Raw genomic sequence first — 20,458 nt, forward strand, 5'->3', positions numbered from 1 at the left:
CCTATCAGAGCATTAATTAGGTTTTTTGAAGAAGCCAAATTACTTGGCTCTGATAGGCCATTGATCCCATCATGCGAGCGAAAATGGTATTATGATCATCTATGCTGCTGAGTGGTTCCAAAAGTTACATGGGGAGGGGAAGCTTTATTAATATAATAATTGCAAAGATAATACATTCCATTCTAATTTAGCATAATGTAGTATTGCAAAAATCACAGATTTTGTATTTACAGCATGCATGCTTTCAGTGAATGTTTGCAGGAAGAGAAATTTCTGTTAACCTGCTGGAATTTTATCCAAATATGAATGCCATGGCTTAAAATTGTTAAAATTAGTTCATAACTCTTTTAGTTAGTTATAAAGATTTGTTGTATGTGATATTAAGACACTTGAAGTGAATAGTGTAACACGTTCTATGCATTTTTATCAGCGTTTTTACAGGTATCATGAAAAACAAGCTTTGAAGATTGCTGCTAATGCAAAAGGCTCAGGCAAACCACCATTCTGGAAAATTTTTAAAAGAGTAAGTCTTAGAACTTGAATATGTGTTCTAACAAAAAGTTAAATAGTTACTTAGTTTAATTAAATAAAGCATAGCAGATGATATAGATATAGAATACATTCAAATTAAAATTACTGGCACTAAAATTTGAGATTAGAGAGATTTTTATTTTTAAAAAAAATATATTTGAAACAAATATATATTTGAATTGTATACATAAAAACAACAACAAAAAAAAAAAATCTAAATCAGAGCAACTTACCTGAGAGCAATGATGGAACATCAGTGTAGTTATGTTTCTGCATATATACTTAAAATAACATTTTAAAAATGTCAAAGATTTATTAAAGCGAAATAAAACTTGAGATTAACTATTATACTACACATAGAGAAGTTCATTACAGAAAAGAATTTCAGAATTTCACAGTAGATCTAAGGATTTAAAGAGGTAATCCTGGAAAAGAAGAAATTGTTCATAACGTCAAGGAAAGTTAGTCTGTAGATGCCTTAAGAGACTACAGATAAGATGGTGACAAGAAGAGAAATTTAGTTACTTTTCAGTTACTACCAGAAGGTTCTGGTAGTAACTGAAAAGCATAGAAATGGAGGAAAGGGTAAAAGGAATGAAATTATAGTCACATAAAAACTGGATAGCTACTCTTTGAAAGACTTAATTTAGATAAGCAGTGACAGAACAGCGGTAGAAAATATCATAATTTTAATATGTTATTCTTCAACATATAAATTTTAAAATATTTTATTGGTTGTTATGTTCCATCGAGTCATTTTCAACTCCTGGTGATTCTATGAACATACATTCTCCATTCAGATCTGTCCCTGGCCATATCTTTCAGAATTTCCAAGTGCATTCCAGTTGTTTCTTTAACACGTTTGCTGCCACGCTTCTCGGACATAGTTTGTTCCCGCATGTCAAGCGCTTTCGCGTCTTCAAGGTCACTATGAGTAATCTCATAGCCGGCTTATCAGACAGAATTTTGTTTCATACGTCAACTACGAGTAATCTCATATCACCCCCACCCATATATTACATGCGCTAACGAATGTGCTTATTGCATCTAGTCTCTAAAAAACCTTCAGTTTCGCCATGACCAGTAAAAGAAAACTTACTGATAAAGAATTAGAAGTTTACGCTAATATGAGCGATGATGAATTTAATGAATTCATCATTGCAAATGGATAAGAGGGAAGTTCTTTCCATTTCAAATATGCACAAATTTTAAATGGTTGAAGCAAAAAATCGGAATGGTAAAATTCAATTAAAACCAAATATCGTTAGGAACTATAATTTGGGTATGTCAGGCATCGATCTTTCTGATCAAATGCTTTCTTACTATTCCCCCTTACGAAAGAAATTGGCAATACGCATTCTTGATATATACATTCAAAATGCAGATAAATTTTATAATATAATTACCAGAAACGCAATGACTGCATTAAAATTTAGAGATCAATTTATCTCAGTTTTTGTTGGAATGGATAAGCTTACAGCATCACAGATTATCAGCAGGATTCGGGATCTTCATTATTTGGAAATTTTACCACATCAGTTTTAAATTGATTTACAAATTATGTGTTATACTACGGATTAGCTCGCGCTTGGCATAGGAAGTTGGTAATCGACATACTCATATTCATAGTTGGCTTCTGAGGCACATACATAATATACTATATTTTAGTTGAAATTATTTCTCTTCTATCAAGCCCCCAGATGTGCTCTCCACTTTATTCAGAATCCAAGGGTCCAAATTAAGGTAATTATACTAAGGGTTGACTTGTGTTTGGCATAGGAGGTCGGTAAATCGACATACGAGTATACTCGTAGTTGGCAGCGAACGTGTTAACTCCATTCATCCGTCTAATTCTTGGTCTTCCTCTTCTCCTGCTTCCATCAACTTTAGCAAGCATCATCATCTTTTCCAGACTGTCATTTGCTTGCATAATATGTCCTAAGTATGACAATTTTTGCTTCATGATCATAGCTTTGAGGGAGCACTCTGAGTTTATTTTGTCTATCGCTGATTTATTGGTTTGCTTTGCAGTGCATGGTATTCTTACTAAGCCTCTCCAAACCCATATTTCAAATGCATCTATCTTCCTTCTTTCACTCTTTCTCAGGGTCCAACTTTCACATCCATACAGTACCACAGGGAATACCATTGCTTTCACGATTCTGATTTTTGTTGCGATTCTAATATCTTTATCTTTAAAGACCTTGCTTAAATTTCTCATTGCTTTCTTTCCAAGTAATAATCTTCTAACTTCTTCAGTACAATAACCATCTTGATCAATTCGGGATCCTAGGAGCCCAAATTGTTAACTGCTTACATTTTCTTCCCATCCACTTCAAAATCATTAAGTTCACAAGTTGCCATAACTTTTGTCTTTTTGAGGTTAAGTTTATGACCATATTTAGCACTTTCTTCTTTAACTTTCATAATAAGTTCTTCCAACTCTTCTTTGCATTCTGCTAGCAAGGTGGTATCATCTACATACCTCAAATTATTAATATTTCTTCCACCAATTTTAATTCCAACTGAAGACTCCTCCAGCCCTGCCATTCTTAAAATGTATTCGCTGTACAAGTTAAACAGGTACGGAGATAAAATACATCCTTGTCACACCCCTTTACCTATTGTAAAATACTCAGTTTCTCCAAGATCTGTTCAGACAGTAGCTTCTTGTTCATAATACAGATTCCTCAGAAGGATAATGAAATGCTCTGGTACTCCCATTGTTCTTAACACATTCCACAGTTTCACGTGATCTACAGCAGGCATGGCCAACTTCATTCTATACGAGGGCCAATATATGATGAGCGTCACGGGCCGCACACTTTTAGACAGAACTTATGTACAATTTTAGTACGTACTTGTCCAACATATTCTTGGAATTTAGCAGCATGGTGCTGTATGTAGTGGCGTTCGAGGTTATATTCCTTGTGCACAGACAATACTTGCAAACACACAAGGCACTGTGGTTTGTTGTCGCTATTCCTTATAAACAGAAATTCATTTTGCCATTTCTCCTGAAATGACCTCTTTTCTCCAAAGATCTTACGTTTCTTACTCATGGTATACAAAGGCTGGAGTAACTGACCAGGGGACACAAACTGCAATAATAACACTGTTAACTGTGAAATTGAGTCTCTGAAACTGATCACTGTAACCAGAGCAGAGCAAAGGACTTTCAATGATGCTTTACTATGGAGCGCATAGAAATCTACCAGTCTCACTACTACAACTTGCACAGAGAAGCAGTACATTTTATAAATTGAGTAATCTTTTTAAAGCAATTTTGATTCCTTGTTTAGAATAAAAAATTGTTTCCGTCATCAGAAATAATGAATATAATCATCATCATCATCATCATCAAATTCCTGCCATGTACCCTCAAGGGGTGTACAGGATATGATAGTACTACATGAAAAAAATTACATTATTATTAATTTCCTATCTACAATTTTCTTCCAAATCAGTCTGTTACTTGTCAAGACTCCAACATTATCAGATCTTATATTTCTATCGTCTAAAGCACTTTGTACCGTATCAATCCACTTATATCTTGGTCTTCCTCTGGGTCGTTTTGCTGCCAACCTGCCAGAGAACACTTGTTTTCAGAAAATCTGCGGTCATGATAATACATATAATTTAATATAGTTTTTATCCTGCCACAGGCCGCATGCAGCTCATGGGCCTGCTGTTGGCCACCTATGATCTACAGAATCAAAAGCCTTCCTATAGTCAAAGAAACAAAGGTAGACATTCTTTTGATATTCCTGTGCTCTATCTATTATCCATCTCACATTGGTGATTTGATCTCTTGTTCCTCTGCCTTTTCGAAATCCTGTCTGTTCATCTGGCATTTCTCTCTTCATGAATGGTTCCAGTCTCTTCTGAATGATCTTAAGTAAGACTTTACTTGCATGAGAAATCAGTGCTATGGTTCTGTAATCTTCACACTCTCTTGCATTGCCTTTTTTCAATAAAGGTATATAAACTGATTTTTTCCATTCCCTAGGCTATTTAGTTGTGATCCAAATTCGCTGACATAGAGCTGTTAAAATTTCAACTGCCTCTTCTCCGAGGGCTTTGAGCAGCTCAATGGGTATTCCATCTCCTCCTGGTGCCTTTTTACTGGATAGCTGTTGCAGTGCCCACCTCACTTCACTCTCCAGTGGTTCTTGCTCCTGTGTGTAATCCTGCTCTTCAAATTTCTCAGTAATTTTGGAGTCCTTTCTGTAAAGGGCTTCTGTATACTCGTTCCATCTTTCTTTGATGTCTGCAGCTTCTGTAAGATATCCTTTGTGTTTACTTTTCAATATTGTCACCTTGGCATTAAACTTCCCTGTTAGTTCTCTGATCTTTTTGAAAAGATCTCTTGTTTTGGTCTGCTATTTGTTGGCATTCCTAGTTAAAGTATTTTTCCATATCTCTTCTGGCTTGTCATTGAAACTCTGCATTCTAATGCTGCACTTCCTGCAAATTTCCTGTGGCCTTCATTTTCCTCCTTTCCTGAGCTGTTTTGATGGCATCTTCTGACAGCCATTTGGACTTCTTCTTACAAACTGTTGGAATATTCTTCTTTGCTTCTGTTTTAATTATATCTTTAATCTTTTCCTATAATTCATCTGGTTCTCTTTCACACAAATCGAGTGTGTTGAATCTGTTCTGTATGCTAATATTGTATTTAGCTGGTATGTTTCCAAGATCATATCTGATCAACATTTATGTGTTTTTCATCATCATCATCAAATTCCTGCCATGTACCCTCAAGGGGTGTACAGGATATGATAGTACTACATGAAAAAAATTACATCATTATTAATTTCCTATCTACAATTTTCCTCCAAGTCAGTCTGTTACTTGTCAAGACTCCAACATTATCAGATCTTATATTTCTATCGTCAAAGGCATTTTGTACCGTATCCATCCACCTATATGCATTCTGTTTAAGTGACCATACCACCTGAGATTAGCTCTGCTAACACATTCCTGGATGCTGACAATGTCAAGTTCTTTCCTAATATCCTCATTTTTAATATGATATTGCCATTGATGCCATATGTTCATGCCTGTAATCTTTCTCAGAACTCTCATATCTGTGGTCTCTAGTCTTTGATCAAGTGTTTTACTTCTGACCCAGCTCTCAGATCCATAAGTTAAAACTGGTTTGAACACTGTCTTGTATACAGCTAATTTAGTGTTCCGACTAATTTCTCTCTTATTCCATATGAATTTATTCAATTGACTTCCCACCATACCAGCTTTGCTGATTCTGTTGTCTATTTCTGTATTTAATTTACCATCTTCAGTAAAAATCGTGCCTAAATAGCTGAAATGTTTTACTTGTTCCACAGGTTCTTCATTTACAACACAGTTGACATTTTCAATGATTCTGCCTATTTTCATTGTTTTTGTCTTTTTATTGCTGACCTTCATACCATATCTATTACAACAGTTATTCAATTTAGTCAGAGAATCTTGCAGACTTGTAGTGGATTTATTTAGAAGTATAACATCATCTGCATAAAGCAAAGAGCTGACATTAACATCTCCAATTTTGATATCATGTTTAATACCACTTTCCTTCATAATGTGATCCATATAGATAATGAATAACAGAGGGGATAATGTACATCCTTGTCTCACACCAGATTTAACATTAAACCATCTTCCTGTACTTCCTTCAATTCTAACTGCTGATTTACAACTCAAATAAAGACTAAATATTGCTTGATATAATGCCCCATTGACACCATATAACTGCAGCGTATTGAATAGCTTCTCTCTTGGCACCTTGTCATATGCCTTTTCCAAATCGACAAGACTTAAATACAGATCTTTATTATATTCCCATGCTTTCTCGACTATTTGTCGCAAAGTGAAGATCTGATCCTGACAGCCTCTATTTGGCCTCAATCCAGCTTGTTCTTCACCAAGCTTTTCTTCCACAATTCTTCTCAACCGTTTCTCAAGTATATTTGCATATATCTTACCAGGAACACTCAATAGGGATATACCTCTGTAATTCTCTCATGCCATTTTATTTCCCTTTTTATATATGGGTACTACGAGAGCTCTACTCCAATCATCGGGAATTCGTCCCTCTGTCCATGCTTTCTGAACTATGCAGTGTAGCCACTATGAGACTCTTATACCACCATACTTCAGCATTTCTGGTCGAATATCATCTAATCCTGCTGCCTTTCCACATTTCAAGCCTTTGATGGCTTTTTCTACTTCAAGTATGGATATGTATTCCTGACTGCATGCCTGGTCAGTGTTTTTTACCACTATGCCGTCATCACTGCTTGTTTCATTTAGCAGTTTTTCAAAGTAATTACTCCATACTTCAAGGATATCTTTTTCTCCTGTTTTCATGTCACCTTTATCATCTCTAACTCCTTTTACAGCACTCTTTCCTCCATTCCTAAGCTTCTTCAACAACCTCCAGAATATTTTGCCACCTTCTTGATATTTATTTTCTATATTCTTACCAAAGTCCTCCCATGACTTTTGTTTAGCTAGTTTTACACGGTGTTTAGCATTCTTGCATTTGTCTCTATATTCTCTAAGAGCACAAGCTGACTTATTTGACAGGAACTTTTGATATGCTTTCTTCTTTTCCTTCACTGCCTCTTGTGTCCACCAGGGAGTTCTGATTTTTTTATCCTTACAGACAACCTCACCACATGCCTCTCTGTCAGAATCAATCAATGTTTTCTTCAGAGTTTGCCACTGAATCTCCAAGGTTTGATTCCTGTTCTCAAACTCTTTCATTTTTTCTTCAATAATCTTTGTGTATTTTAGTCTACAGTTCACATCTGAGAGCTGCTCAACTTTTATTCGCTTTAAAACTTTCTTACATGTTATTCTTTTCAATATGAAATTCAATTTTATCCTGCTCAAGACTAAATAGTGATCACTTCCAATTTCAAATCCTCTGTACACTCTGGTGTCCTGCACCAGGGAGAAAACATCACTATCAACAATAACATAGTCAATGAGACTTTTCTTATTCCTAGCCTCTTCTCTCCATGTGAATTTGTGCACATTTTTATTTTGGAACATGGTGTTAGTAATAACCAGTCCATGTCCTGAGCAGAAATCCAACAGATATTTGCCATTATTATTAGCTTTGCTCTTTTCTCCAAATTTTCCCAAAATATTTTTGTATGTCTCACAATCATTTCCTACTCTGCTATTTAGATCCCCAACAAGGACCAACTTTTCCTTTTTCATTGTGTCAGTTGCTTTTTCTAGAGCGTCAAAAAATTCCTCCACTTCTACCTTAGTAGAACCTTCTGTGGGACCATAGGCACAAATAAGTCTCATTGTCCAGTTCCCCATTCCATATTTGCCTACATTACTCTACTTGAGACTGACTGCCATTCAAGAAGATTAGCCTCGTATTTTGTGTTGAATACTATGGCTACTCCTTCTTTTCCTTGATTGTCATTGCCTGAATATAACATTTTGTATTTATTGCTCAGAAATATCTCACCAGTTTTGGTCTTTTTTGTTTCAGTCACCCCTATTATGTCGATCTGGTACTTATCTAATTCCTTAGCTAGCTCCATTTCTTTGCCATTCAGGCTTCTTATATTGATAGTACCGATCTTTAACTCTGGTGATGTTGAGTTGGGGTTTGTTTTCAGATTTGTTCCAGTAGCTGACTTTTCGCTGTTCGCCCTGGTTCCCTGGCGAAAACAACGGGGGCCTTGTTTAACCGGGCGACGCCCCAGCCAGCATGAAATTTTGTCATGTCGTACCATCGTTTTTAATTTTGGTTTAACCAATAAGAATACAATTTGGTCGGCTAAATCCCAAATTGCCAGCCCATCCTCGTTCGTTCAGTATCCAAGTAGATACCCAACAGGGTGCACCACGAGAAGGTGAGGATTGGACATTAGGTCAGAAGCCCTGGTCGGTTCTCCGCATTCCTTTTAAGGCTATGTGGAAGTCTCCTCTCAGTTATACAGCTTTGACCCTTAAGCACCCCAGTTTGTGAAATAAATCATTAATATAGTTGGTTCCTGTTTTAACAGTGACAAAATATTATTTGATATGATGAGAAACTGTAATAATAATGGTATAGTATACATTGTATTAAGAAACAAGATGCAATGGTCTTGTGTGCTTTACAGCTCATTCAGAAATCTAAGTCCATTGAAAAAGTCAAAAGTGATCCTGCTTCAAATAAAAAGGGATAAGTGAAAAAAGAAATTACTGACAATTTGCAAAAGTGGTGGATTAAATAAGTTTATTAATAATAACATTTTTGCAGAAAATTAATCAAAGCTCCTAGTATTTAATTTTAAAAATATATACTAGAGTTTGGTTCTCCAGATCTACCACTTCTATCAGAAGGTGCTCCATCTTCTGCTTTCATTATTATCACATGTGACTGCCTTTCTTCTCTATCAAACACTTTAAGCGTAAAGATTTCTCCTGTTTCTCTATTAATCTGAAATTTATCTCCATCACCTCTTGACTCAATAGAATAATAAACCTTATTATATGTGTTTTTCAGTTTCCGTAATTTCACATGTATCGTGGCCACTAATAACTCATGGTGTGTTCCACAGTCTACCTGGAAAAGTCTTGACAGACTGAATTGCACTTCTCCATCTTCTTTGTCCAAGTATAGTCAATTTGATTTCTGTATTGTCCATCAGGTGATATCCATGTGTACAATCTTCTGTTGTGCTGTTTAAACCAGGTGTTAGCAACAAACAAAGAATTCTCTGCACAAAACTCTACTAATCTCTTCCCTGCAGTGTTATGAATACCTAAACCAAAACGACCTGTTATTCCTTGTTCCTCAGTCTCTCCCAATTTTGCATTCCAATCTCTGATAAGTAGCCATAAATCTCGCTTTGGTGTTGCATCTATCACTTCTTGTAACTTGCCATAAAATTCTTCAATGTCTTCTTCTGGTGCTGTGTAGTGGGTGCATAAACCTGAATGATGGTCATATTCATTGGATGTCTACTCACTCTGAGAGAAATGATTCTGTCTCTCACTGGATGATAACCTAATATATACCTAGCCATCTTTTTCCTTAGTAACAAAGACTTTCCATTTTTACGACTTATCTCATGTCCTGAGTAATACACCATATAGTCCACTGACTGAAAATGGCCCATCCCTGTCCATCGAAGTTCACTTATTCCCAATATAGCCAGCTTCTTGCACTCCATTTCCAGCTTACCTTGGTTCATACATTCCCAAGTTCCAATCGTGTGACTTATTGTGAAACAGGGAGCCTCCCTTTTCCAACCAGCAACATCCGTGACCAAGTTCCTTTCCGGGTTTGACCTGGACACATCATAAAAACTAGTTCTGTTTGTGGAAGCCCTCTGTTCTTCCCCGGTTGCATATTGGATGCCTTCAGGCCCGGGGTCTTACCATCCAGCACCATATCGTACTTTCTCATTTTTGGCATGTCCATAGAATGTTCTTGGCAAGGTACAGAAGTGGTTTGCCATTACTTTCCTCTGGAATATTTTTCGACTTTCCAGTCTAGATCCGCACTGTTCTGTGAAAACGGGGACACCTCTGGAAGGATGTGACTCTTCGCCACACAGTACGGTCTTGGTAAAGAAGAGGCTAAGTCTCTGTATTAGATATGTATTGTGCATATCTTTACCCTGGAATAATTCCCAGTAAAGAAATTATCCCTTACCCCCATTTTATTGGTTATTCTACATATATTTCTTTAAATCATTAGTTAATCAAATTTGTATTTATGTTTGTCTCCACAATTATACTACATTACACTGATTTTATATCCTGGTGCATCAGTCCATATATTCACTTTCAAATCATCAAACTCTTGGAACTTTTCTTTTTTTCTTTCTTTTTTTTTCTTTTTTTTTTAAGTAAAGGAAGACTTAAATGCCCTCAACCACACTCACAAACATTTGTGTACACTGATGATTATCAGAAGTTGGAGAGAGAGAGAAAGAGAGAAAAAAAATTAATGAAGGCAACAAAATTTAGCAATAATGTTTTACATTAGAGACGACCTCATGTTGGAAGCTTAATGAATTTTTTACAATACTTAGAAAGGATTAAAACAGAATTTAATACTTCCTTTATTTCGTCTGTCACTTAGACATCTTCAGGGATTACAAAAAACTAATGTAACATAAATACAAATAACAAACAATACTAAGCCCAACCACGTGGGTGACGCTAAAGTCCTAACTAGGTGGAGCACCCTCTAAGGGCGGTTGTAGGTAGCCTGGGATGTAGGGTGGGACCTCTGGTGATAAGTGTTTCCCAAATCTTAGGAAGCTTAATGCAGCCGTATTTATTAAGATTTATTTGATTTCTGAGAGCTGCTGCTGATTCTAAGAATAGTCTCTCTTTTTTGAATTTGCTGTGGTGGAGCATGGTGGTTTTTTCCGAGATCCTATGGGTTGTATCCAAGACAATGTCAGCAAGGCCTGACTGACCATAGTCATGGTTGCAGATGTATGACTTGTGTTCCTCCAGGCAGATGGTTGCTGATCTGCCTGTCTGTCCAAAGTATGCCAGCTTACAGGACCAGGGTACTTTATAAACTCGGCACTGAGAGAGGAGGGACTGATCTTTTGTAGAACGGTAAGGGTAGCAAGTTTGCTGTGGGGCTTAAATGCTGTGTGTAGGTTATACTTTTTTAAAATCTTGGCTATTTTTTCGGATGTGCCAGGGATGTAGATCCATTAAGCCTCCAACATGATGTCCTCACAGCACTTAAGCCTCTACACATGGATTAGAGAAGACCAAAAATAAACAATTCCAGAATGGACAATCTCTGGCACGGGATGTCAGATCTGTCACATATCCAAGTACTCCTCTCACAGAAGAATTCAGCTAATATTCTAATAGTTAGGTTAAAGAGTGGTGTTTCGTTATTGGTGATAAGGAAGATTAATTAAAAATAGAGGCATGTAGTAGTTTAAGGATGAAAGATTTGCAGACTCTCTCTCTCTCTGTGAGTGCAACCCAGTCTCCTATCCATTGTTTGACCTCTGAATACTATTTACTCTGGCTTCCTTAAGTGTGACCCAGCAGAGTAAATGGCAACAGAATTATTTGCTAGCTGGGTTTGGATGCCTCATGGTGTTGCCATCAGATTTGGTCCTGTGTACTGTTTAGCAGCCAGCTTCGACCAAGACCATTTTCCCCACAATCTATTTAGCATAACCTTGATGGTGTCACCAGCACTGTAGCTAATGAGAGGGGTGAGACAAACTAGAGACCTCATTCTGGAGAACAAACATGACAATTGCCACTGCAAGTCTCCAGTATGCAAGATAGTGGTTTCACTGAGCCTTCAATGAAAGTCATATACTACTTAGGAAAATGTGCATTTTAAGTCATAGTTACTTGAGTGCATTTGTCGAAAGGCCACCATGGAGAATGTGGGACTAACTTCACTGGTTAAAGCTGTCACTTTTGTTGCCTCAAAATAAGTGTTGTATCTAATATTCTTCAGCAGACTGCTTCATGTAAAAGTATATTTCACTATGAATAATTAATAAATTATTCACAATCTTAGGTAAAGTGTTCATATTTCACTACTCATAAATTTATGATTATGGTAATATGCACTACATAACAGAAATAGTTAACAACCTTGGTGAAGATGCATTTCAAATAACCAGACTCGATAGAATTTTTCACAATAAAAACAAGTGTTTTCTGTGGAAGACTGTCCAACTATGTTGCTTGCAACAGATGAGAATACAACTTATGGATAAGGAGTGAGTAGGGGGACCAACTTTTGAACATGAAAATAAGGGAGATTCGGTCACAACAAATTTTAGCAAAATTTTTGGGACATGAATCCTACATTAATTGATAGGATGGTTTATATTTAAAATATATATATAGCAATTTAAATTATAGTACATCAAAATGTTTAATATAATTTTAAACATTTATACATTTTTACTTAGATTAAACTTATTTATATTTATCAACAGATGCTGAAGCAGCTTTGATTTTATTGTCTTCTTGTGTAAACTGCAAAAACTCTTTACAATCATAATCAAAATTGATCACTACCATTAGTTCTAATTTAATTAATTCTAAGCTACTTTGATTTCTCTGATCTGTCTATTTATTGTTCATCATTGAGAACATTCTCTCAGTGTGGCATTTAAGCCTGGAATACTTAACAGAAAGCCTAAAATTTTACCAAGATTTGGAACATTGATTTTCTTGTTATTTAATTCAGTAAATAAATTCACAACATTCACTGCACTACAAAATTCTTCATACAGATTGTCTTCATTTACAATATCAGTATGAAATTGTTGAACAATGGCATGCAAATGCCTGAAAGAAAGTTCACTGTCCAAATTTAGGGGCATAAGACAATGGATGGGATTTGCATCAGATAAATCAAAATTCTTGGAAATGTACTTGTACAATGAACAGTAAAAAGTAACAAAATTATCTTTATTTTTTTTTTTTTTTTTGTAGGGTTGGGTTCATATAGTTTAAAATCTTTTCAGTAGCATTACCAAAAAAATTGTTCTTTATCCTCTGTTGAATTTTACTACCTAAACATTGCATTATACTGCAGCATTCAATGATACTAAGATCTTAAATTTCAAGGGATTTGGCAGCTTGAACAAGTATACCACCAATGTTGGAAAAAAAATTAAGGTATACTTCAACAACACACTCCTTTTCTGGATCCTCATCACTGAATTGTTTTTTCAAGATTTTTGGACAGTCGTTGACACTTTTAAAATAACTCTTAATGGATAACCAGTTCTTTATTAACCTATCTACAGCTGATGTGAAAAAAAGCCACTGAGTAGGAACATGATGAAGAATTTCAGACTATTCTGCTTCAAGAAAATCAAAGAATGATTTTAATTCTTCTCTTCTTTTTGCAGATACTGCAAAGTGTCCATAAATTTTTAAAACTATCATTTCAATATCAATATCCAATCCATCAGAGGCATGTTTCATTGCATTATACAAAATATGATTGCAGCTTCATTATAGAATTATGTTTCACGTAATTCACATGTGCATTATCTGCACAATATGAAGTAACATTTTTTTCATCTAAATTGTGCTCATCAAGTGAAGACTTTATCATGCTATGAATGGAGTTAGCTGTCTTATCAACTTGCTCAATGAAGTTTAGAAGTTTGCTTTTTATGCCACTTAGAGGGTCAAAATATCTCACAACTAGTGGAAACGTCTTTCTATTTTTATGGTTCGAGGCATCAGTTGCGATTGAAAAAAAGTTGCTGGTTTTTGAAGGATCTTTTAAAACGTCGCTAAAGTCCTGCACACTTCTTGGAACCGGAACATTTTTCACAATTGTTTCTGCCTTTGTTCGACCACATGAAATCTTCTTGGCCAAATTCGAGTTTTGTCATAGAAAATGTCCCTTGATAGCTCGTGCAGTCCATGCTTCTATAACTGATGTTGTGTTTTACAATGTGAAAAACTAACTCTTCCTCTGCTTCTTCCTTTAATGCTATGGCCTTTGCGGACGAACTTATTCTCGTAGCCTCTACTAAGAAGCTGGGATCGCTTCTTTGAGGAAAGCTCCTCCCAAGCCCCAGCAAAGACTGTTTCTCCTTTCCTACTATCTCCTACCTTGCTTTTATCACAGGTTGGTGCTTAGTAGGACATATATCTCGGTACTGTCCCAAATGGACAGGGCCATCCGTTCAGCTGTGAGATCATGGCTCCGACTGCCGCCTGACACTCCTACTGCATATTGCAAGTCTGGACTTGATGTAAGGGTAGTACTGCCCATAACCAGTACAAAGATTAATAATAATAATAACCAGTGGTGTACCACAAGGATCGGTGCTTGGTCCACTATTATTCAGTCTATACATTAATGATATTGGGAAGGATTTGATAATCGACATACAGCTATTTGCTGATGTTGCAAAAATAGGTAGGTTAATCTGGAATGCTGCTATGCAGTACTTGCAGAATGATTTGAATAGGCTGGAATTGTGGGCATGAGAAAATTGATGCCAGTTCAATGTCAGTAAATGTAAAGTCATTCACTTCGGCGTGATTAAGTATCCAGTGTCCTATTATATTGGTGGGATTATACTTGAAGAAACTAATGAGGTTAGAGATCTTGGAGTGTTAGTAGATAGGAAGTTGAAGTTCAGGGGCCATGTATCAAAGATTGCAAATATAACTCAAAAGATAATTGCAATGCTGAAACGAATGTTCACATACAAAGATAAGGATGTCATTTTGCCTCTTTACAAGGCTTTGATAAGACCTCACTTGGACTATTGTGCACTGGTCTGGTTTCCGTTGTGATTCTGATATATTGGAGAGAGTGAAAAGGAGAGTGTTAAAAATTATATCAGGGTTATGGAATACTTATTATGAAGATAGATTGAGAATTTGTAGCCTGCAGACACTAGCATGATGTGAGAAACCTTTATCTGGTCTCTTTCGACTAAAGATGAGTTAGTCGTCTCATACGGAGGTAGGGAGTTTTTCCACCCAGAAACTCTGGTTTTTCGTCCCCCAGATCAGGAAAAACCAGTCCTGTGAACACACATGATTACAGTCATGAATATGTCCCAGCCACATGCCAGTCCCAAGCCCAGATAAAATTGGGAAGTTTGGGGAAAGCAATGGTGAACTACCCTGTAAAAATCTCACCAGGATTACTTTGTGGGCAGTCACGTATGATTGGAAACGACTGAAAGGGAAAATCAGTCAGTCAGACACTAGCAAACAGGAGAATGAATGGTGATATGATTGAGACTTACCAACTTTTGAAAGGTTCGTACAGGATTTCAGTTGATGGAATTTTTCAATTTATGGAGGGTGGGGAAAGGACGAGAGGGCATCCTTGGAAGCTGAGAATGAATGCTGCTAAGGTGGTGATTGCTAGATTTTTCTCTCATAGGGTGGTGTGTGACTGGAATGGATTACCATTGGATGTTGTGAGTGCAAGCAGTGTGAATGAATTCAAGAATAAACATGATAGCTGGTGCGTGTAGTATGTGGCTTCCCTCGATGAGCCCTAACTCCCTGGAGATCTCTCTTAAAGTCAAGAAATCTTATTAAATTACCTATAAAATTTTTTTGAATGCTTTGACAGATTTGTTTATTATTATTAATTGTGTGTGTGTGTGATTACTGAACCTCTTATGACAATAATAATTTTCATTCTCAAAGTTTAGTTTTTTGATAATAAAAAAAGTTTATCATCATTACTATTGCACATACATTGCTAGTGTTTGCCTTCTTAGCCTAGTTTCCCTTTTCAGTCATTTCCGACTGTAGGTAACTTTGTAGGCATTGCCCACAAAGTATTCCTGGTGAGATTTTTACAGGGTAGTTCATCATTGCTCCCCCCCCCCCAATTTTGATCCCAAAAGAGATCAGATAAAGGTTTCTCACATTACTGACGGGAATTGAACCCACGTCTTTCTAACCAAAGGACTTAGTCTATACTGACTGAGCTATGGAGGCTCCCCTTCTTTACCTGAAGAAAGAAATTTGTTCAGATGTGGTATTAAATGAGTTCTTACATTCAAAGACTGTTTCCATTTTTATACAGTTTAATATAATGGGATTGTGATCTCTAGCAAAAAACTTATTTTTTAAGCACTTGCATCTGGTAGAACAAGGGCTTACACAGAGGGAGTAACTTTAAAGTGAATTTGTCTCCAGACATATTTTGGACTTAGTAGTTTATCTTGATCCACTTTAATCATACCTCAAGTACTTATTAATATATTTGTATATAATTAATAAATACATAGCTTTAATATATATAATCAATAGAATATCAAATGTTTTTTTTTTCTCTCTCTCTCACTCTGTAGGTATGGCCACAGTGTTTTAATGTGTTCTTTGTATTCTTTGTAACTCTTACAATATTCCCCGCAGTTCAAGCAAACATTCAGCCAGTTGATCCCAATTTTATAATCCCACGTAAGTGTCTTGTTTTATTTCATCAATGTGTGTAGTAAAAATTGAGTTAATTAAAAAATTCATTTAATCCATTTCCGTTCTAATGAACAGAGATTCATGAAATGAATGAGGGTGAGATGTTGGTTTTTGTAAGTTTGAAAATGATATATAGATATTGACTGACATCTGCTCCTGTTTTTTACATGCTTTTAAAGGACAATAGAGAAATATTGGTGGCTAGTTCAGTGGAACAGTGTCTCTGAAAACATGCATAAAAAAGACATAGGGACAGATTTTCTGTGAAAAATAAATGATCAGAATGAAACTGAGAGACGAAGTCATCTGTTAACTTGCCTCTTCTGAAGTATCCCATGAATGATTCTTATTTGAGGTTTTTGGTGCACAATGCCAAACGTGAAGCAGCTTATTAGTTTTTTTTTTTTTTTTTTTTTTAAATAACGAAACCTGTGGTGCATAATTAAAAGAAATACACGTATTAACCACAGTGAAAATTATTTAATTGTAAATATTTCATCCTAAGTATCTTAGAACGTCATCAGTACAGTAGTTTAAAACAATAATAGGAATAACATACCGTTAGGGTGCATGATTACAATAGAGTCTCATGAAGTAAAAATAAAATAAATAAATAAATAAATATAAAAAAAATATGCTTTTATTTATTTATTTAATATTTATTTCTGTAACATTACGCACGTTTCATGAGATTCTATTGTAATCATGCGCCCTAACGGTATGTTATTCCTATTATTGTTTTAAACTACTGTACTGATGATGTCCTAAGATACTTAGGATGAAATATTTACAATTAAATAATTTTCACTGTGGTTAATATGTGTATTTCTTTTAATTTTAATTAACTGACATCTGCTCCTGTTTTTTACATGCTTTTAAAGGACAATAGAGAAATATTGGTGGCTAGTTCAGTGGAACAGTGTCTCTGAAAACATGCATAAAAAAGACATAGGGACAGATTTTCTGTGAAAAATAAATGATCAGAATGAAACTGAGAGACGAAATCATCTGTTAACTTGCCTCTTCTGAAGTATCCCATGAATGATTCTTATTTGAGGTTTTTGGTGCACAATGCCAAACGTGAAGCAGCTTATTAGTTTTTTTTTTTTTTTTTTTTTTTTTAAATAACGAAACCTGTGGTGCATAATTAAAAGAAATACACGTATTAACCACAGTGAAAATTATTTAATTGTAAATATTTCATCCTAAGTATCTTAGAACGTCATCAGTACAGTAGTTTAAAACAATAATAGGAATAACATACCGTTAGGGTGCATGATTACAATAGAGTCTCATGAAACGTGCGTAACGTGTTACAGAAGTAAAAATAAAATAAATAAATAAATAAATATAAAAAAAATATGCTTTTATTTATTTATTTAATATTTATTTCTGTAACATTACGCACGTTTCATGAGATTCTATTGTAATCATGCGCCCTAACGGTATGTTATTCCTATTATTGTTTTAAACTACTGTACTAATGATGTCCTAAGATACTTAGGATGAAATATTTACAATTAAATAATTTTCACTGTGGTTAATATGTGTATTTCTTTTAATTATTTAGTATTAGTAGTTGTACAGATAAGCAGCTTATTGAATGGAAAAGCACACAAGCTTGTTTTTTTTTTTTTTTTTTTTTTCCAAGGTTTGTGTGGCTGTTGTTAGGATGTGTTTGCCAGACAAGGCTACAGGTGTAAGTCATCATATTAAGAGAAATCTAATCTTGACTGGAGATCTAAGATTTAATAAAGGTAAGGGTCAAGTGAAATGAGATCTCTCATGCAAGAAATATACAAGACTGTGTTTCAGTAGGATTGAAGTTCATTAGGTTGTCCTTACTTTACTGGAGAATAGCATGCAGATCTTGGTGTTTGATATGAAAGATAATTTAATTTAACAAAATTTAATTTTGTGTTGGTTGTAAGCTGCTAGTATTTTGCCAACTACTTTGATTTTTTTATTTTATTTATTTTATTTTTTGAGCACTGTTTACACACACCTATACTTACTGCACTCTGAATGATTAATCAGAACACAGAATCACTGAATATACTTTACACATTTGCAATGGGCAGGGATAAGTGCTTCCATTGAAACCAAATATGTGTGTGTGTACAGGAGGAACAGTTTAGTTCAGGATATATTAGAAACAAATGATTAAGGGAAATTCTATATTTGATTGGTATTTTTATGCCAACTGTCATCCGCAAAACTGTGAATAAGATTTGAAGTCAGAGAGAGAGAGAGAGGGGTCATTGATGTAAAGGCAGAAGAACATGGGTGAGAGTACAGAATCCTGGGATCCCCAGAATCGATAAAGAAATCTGATGAGAGGATGCCATTGACCATGACATGAAACAATCAACCAATGAAAAAGCTGGCAATCCAATCACAAAGTGCAGATGGAAGACCATAAGACAGTACCTTATTAAAGAGGCCTCAGTGCCAGACACAATCAAATGCCTTTGAAATACCAATAGCGGCCATGTGGATTTCTCCAAATCTTTACATGACCTGTGTCCAAAGGTAGGTGAGATCAGCTATAGAATGAAAATGGCTGAGTCCTTATTGTTTTTAAATTTTCAACAAGAACCAGCTTTTTCTTTTTCTTTCTCCACTACTCTTTCTATTGACTCAAAAGAAGTTTCTCTATTTCTTCCTTTCTAAAAATGTCAGTGGAGCAATTGTTTCATTGTGTCAGAAGAATGATCAGTTCTCTGAATTCCATTTATTTATTCGTATGGGGTTTCTCCCCTTCCTCTGCCATCCCTTAGGACAGGCTGAGCCCTCTAATGAGTTAAGTACGTATTTTATGAGTGTAGATCAGTGGTAACGTGTGTCTGTTCACTGGCTGGTTTGCCTGTTCTGAGGGATGACCTCATATGTAGGTAGAGGGTGATAAAACCCCTCTACCTCCATATGAGACCAGCTAACTCACCTTTAATCGAAAGAGAGACCAGATAAATGTTCCTCACATCATGGATGGGAATCGAACCCAGGTCTTTTCGACCAAAGGGAGGCTCTTCTGAATTCCAAGAAGTGGGAATTCTCCTCCCAGTTACTAGTTTTGACTCTTAAGTTATCCATGAAGTACTTGATGACTCTGAAAATATTTTTGCATTGAATCCTGTGTATATTTTTTTCATAACTATCTTGCTAACATATTATAAATGCTGATTTTACAGCATATCTATCCTGTAGACATGCTGTTAAAACAGCATGTCTACATGTCTATAGTGGTTTGCTTCACTGTGATTTTTTTGTTGTTGTTTTTGTTTTAGGATTTGCACTTTGCGAAGATTAGTTTATAATCAGTTTCTTGAGAAGTATTAAGAATGCTGTTGCAATTTTATGATGAACAGATAGGAAATTATTTTGTTGTAGGTCTAGGTGTTAATTTAGGGTAGTTCTGATGGTGGTTTTAAGTATTATGGCTTTAGAAGAAAAGGAAAGTGGCCCAATTTTCTAGTCTTCTAAGGCTTCAATGTTTTTGCGTAGGACTAGAGAATTTTTTTTTTTTTTTCCCCACTTGGGAAATAAGCAGGGCAAGAGGGCAAATGTAAAACTGCATTTTCTACTCTTTCCAATCTGTAACAGATATCACAGATTGGATAGCAATAGTGTACCTTAATTTGATGGCATTTACTGAAAATGCGATTCTCCAAGCAAGATACCTCCTCTTAGGGTATCCTTGGAACTTCAGTAAGATATTAAACAGAGAGTTGTTGTTAGTATCCAACTGTGTGAAGATTCAGGCAGAATATGTTAAAGATTTCCTTATACTAGGTTTTGCTGTTATTAATAGAAAGAACATCAATAAAAAAGGAAATTATACTTAAGAAATCATATTCTTGTTTAATCCTTTATCCAAACATAAGTAAAAAAGCTTGTACATGAACTATCTTCAATCTCCAGCTGCTATGATGTAGTGGGCACAATATAAGTATGGCTGCAATTTCAGGAAGAA

General features: G+C 35.5%; 1 protein-coding gene across 4 annotated transcripts in view; it reads left to right on the top strand.

Moving 5' to 3' along the window:
* Ent2 (Equilibrative nucleoside transporter 2) overlaps positions 1-20,458 on the top strand; it is a 419,356-nt gene that overhangs the window by 330,265 nt on the left and 68,633 nt on the right. For all 4 annotated transcript variants that reach the window (XM_090410153.1, XM_090410162.1, XM_090410178.1 and 1 more), the window contains 2 exons: positions 431-523; positions 16,362-16,470. In XM_090410153.1, the coding sequence (XP_090266279.1) occupies positions 431-523; positions 16,362-16,470 (202 nt within the window). The remainder of the gene's footprint in view (positions 1-430; positions 524-16,361; positions 16,471-20,458) is intronic.

The sequence above is a fragment of the Typopeltis vanoorti genome, chromosome 2 (assembly GCF_054136105.1).
Source record: "Typopeltis vanoorti isolate ZY-2024b chromosome 2, IOZ_Tvanoo_1.0, whole genome shotgun sequence".
NCBI classification, from domain to species: Eukaryota; Metazoa; Arthropoda; class Arachnida; order Uropygi; family Thelyphonidae; genus Typopeltis; species Typopeltis vanoorti.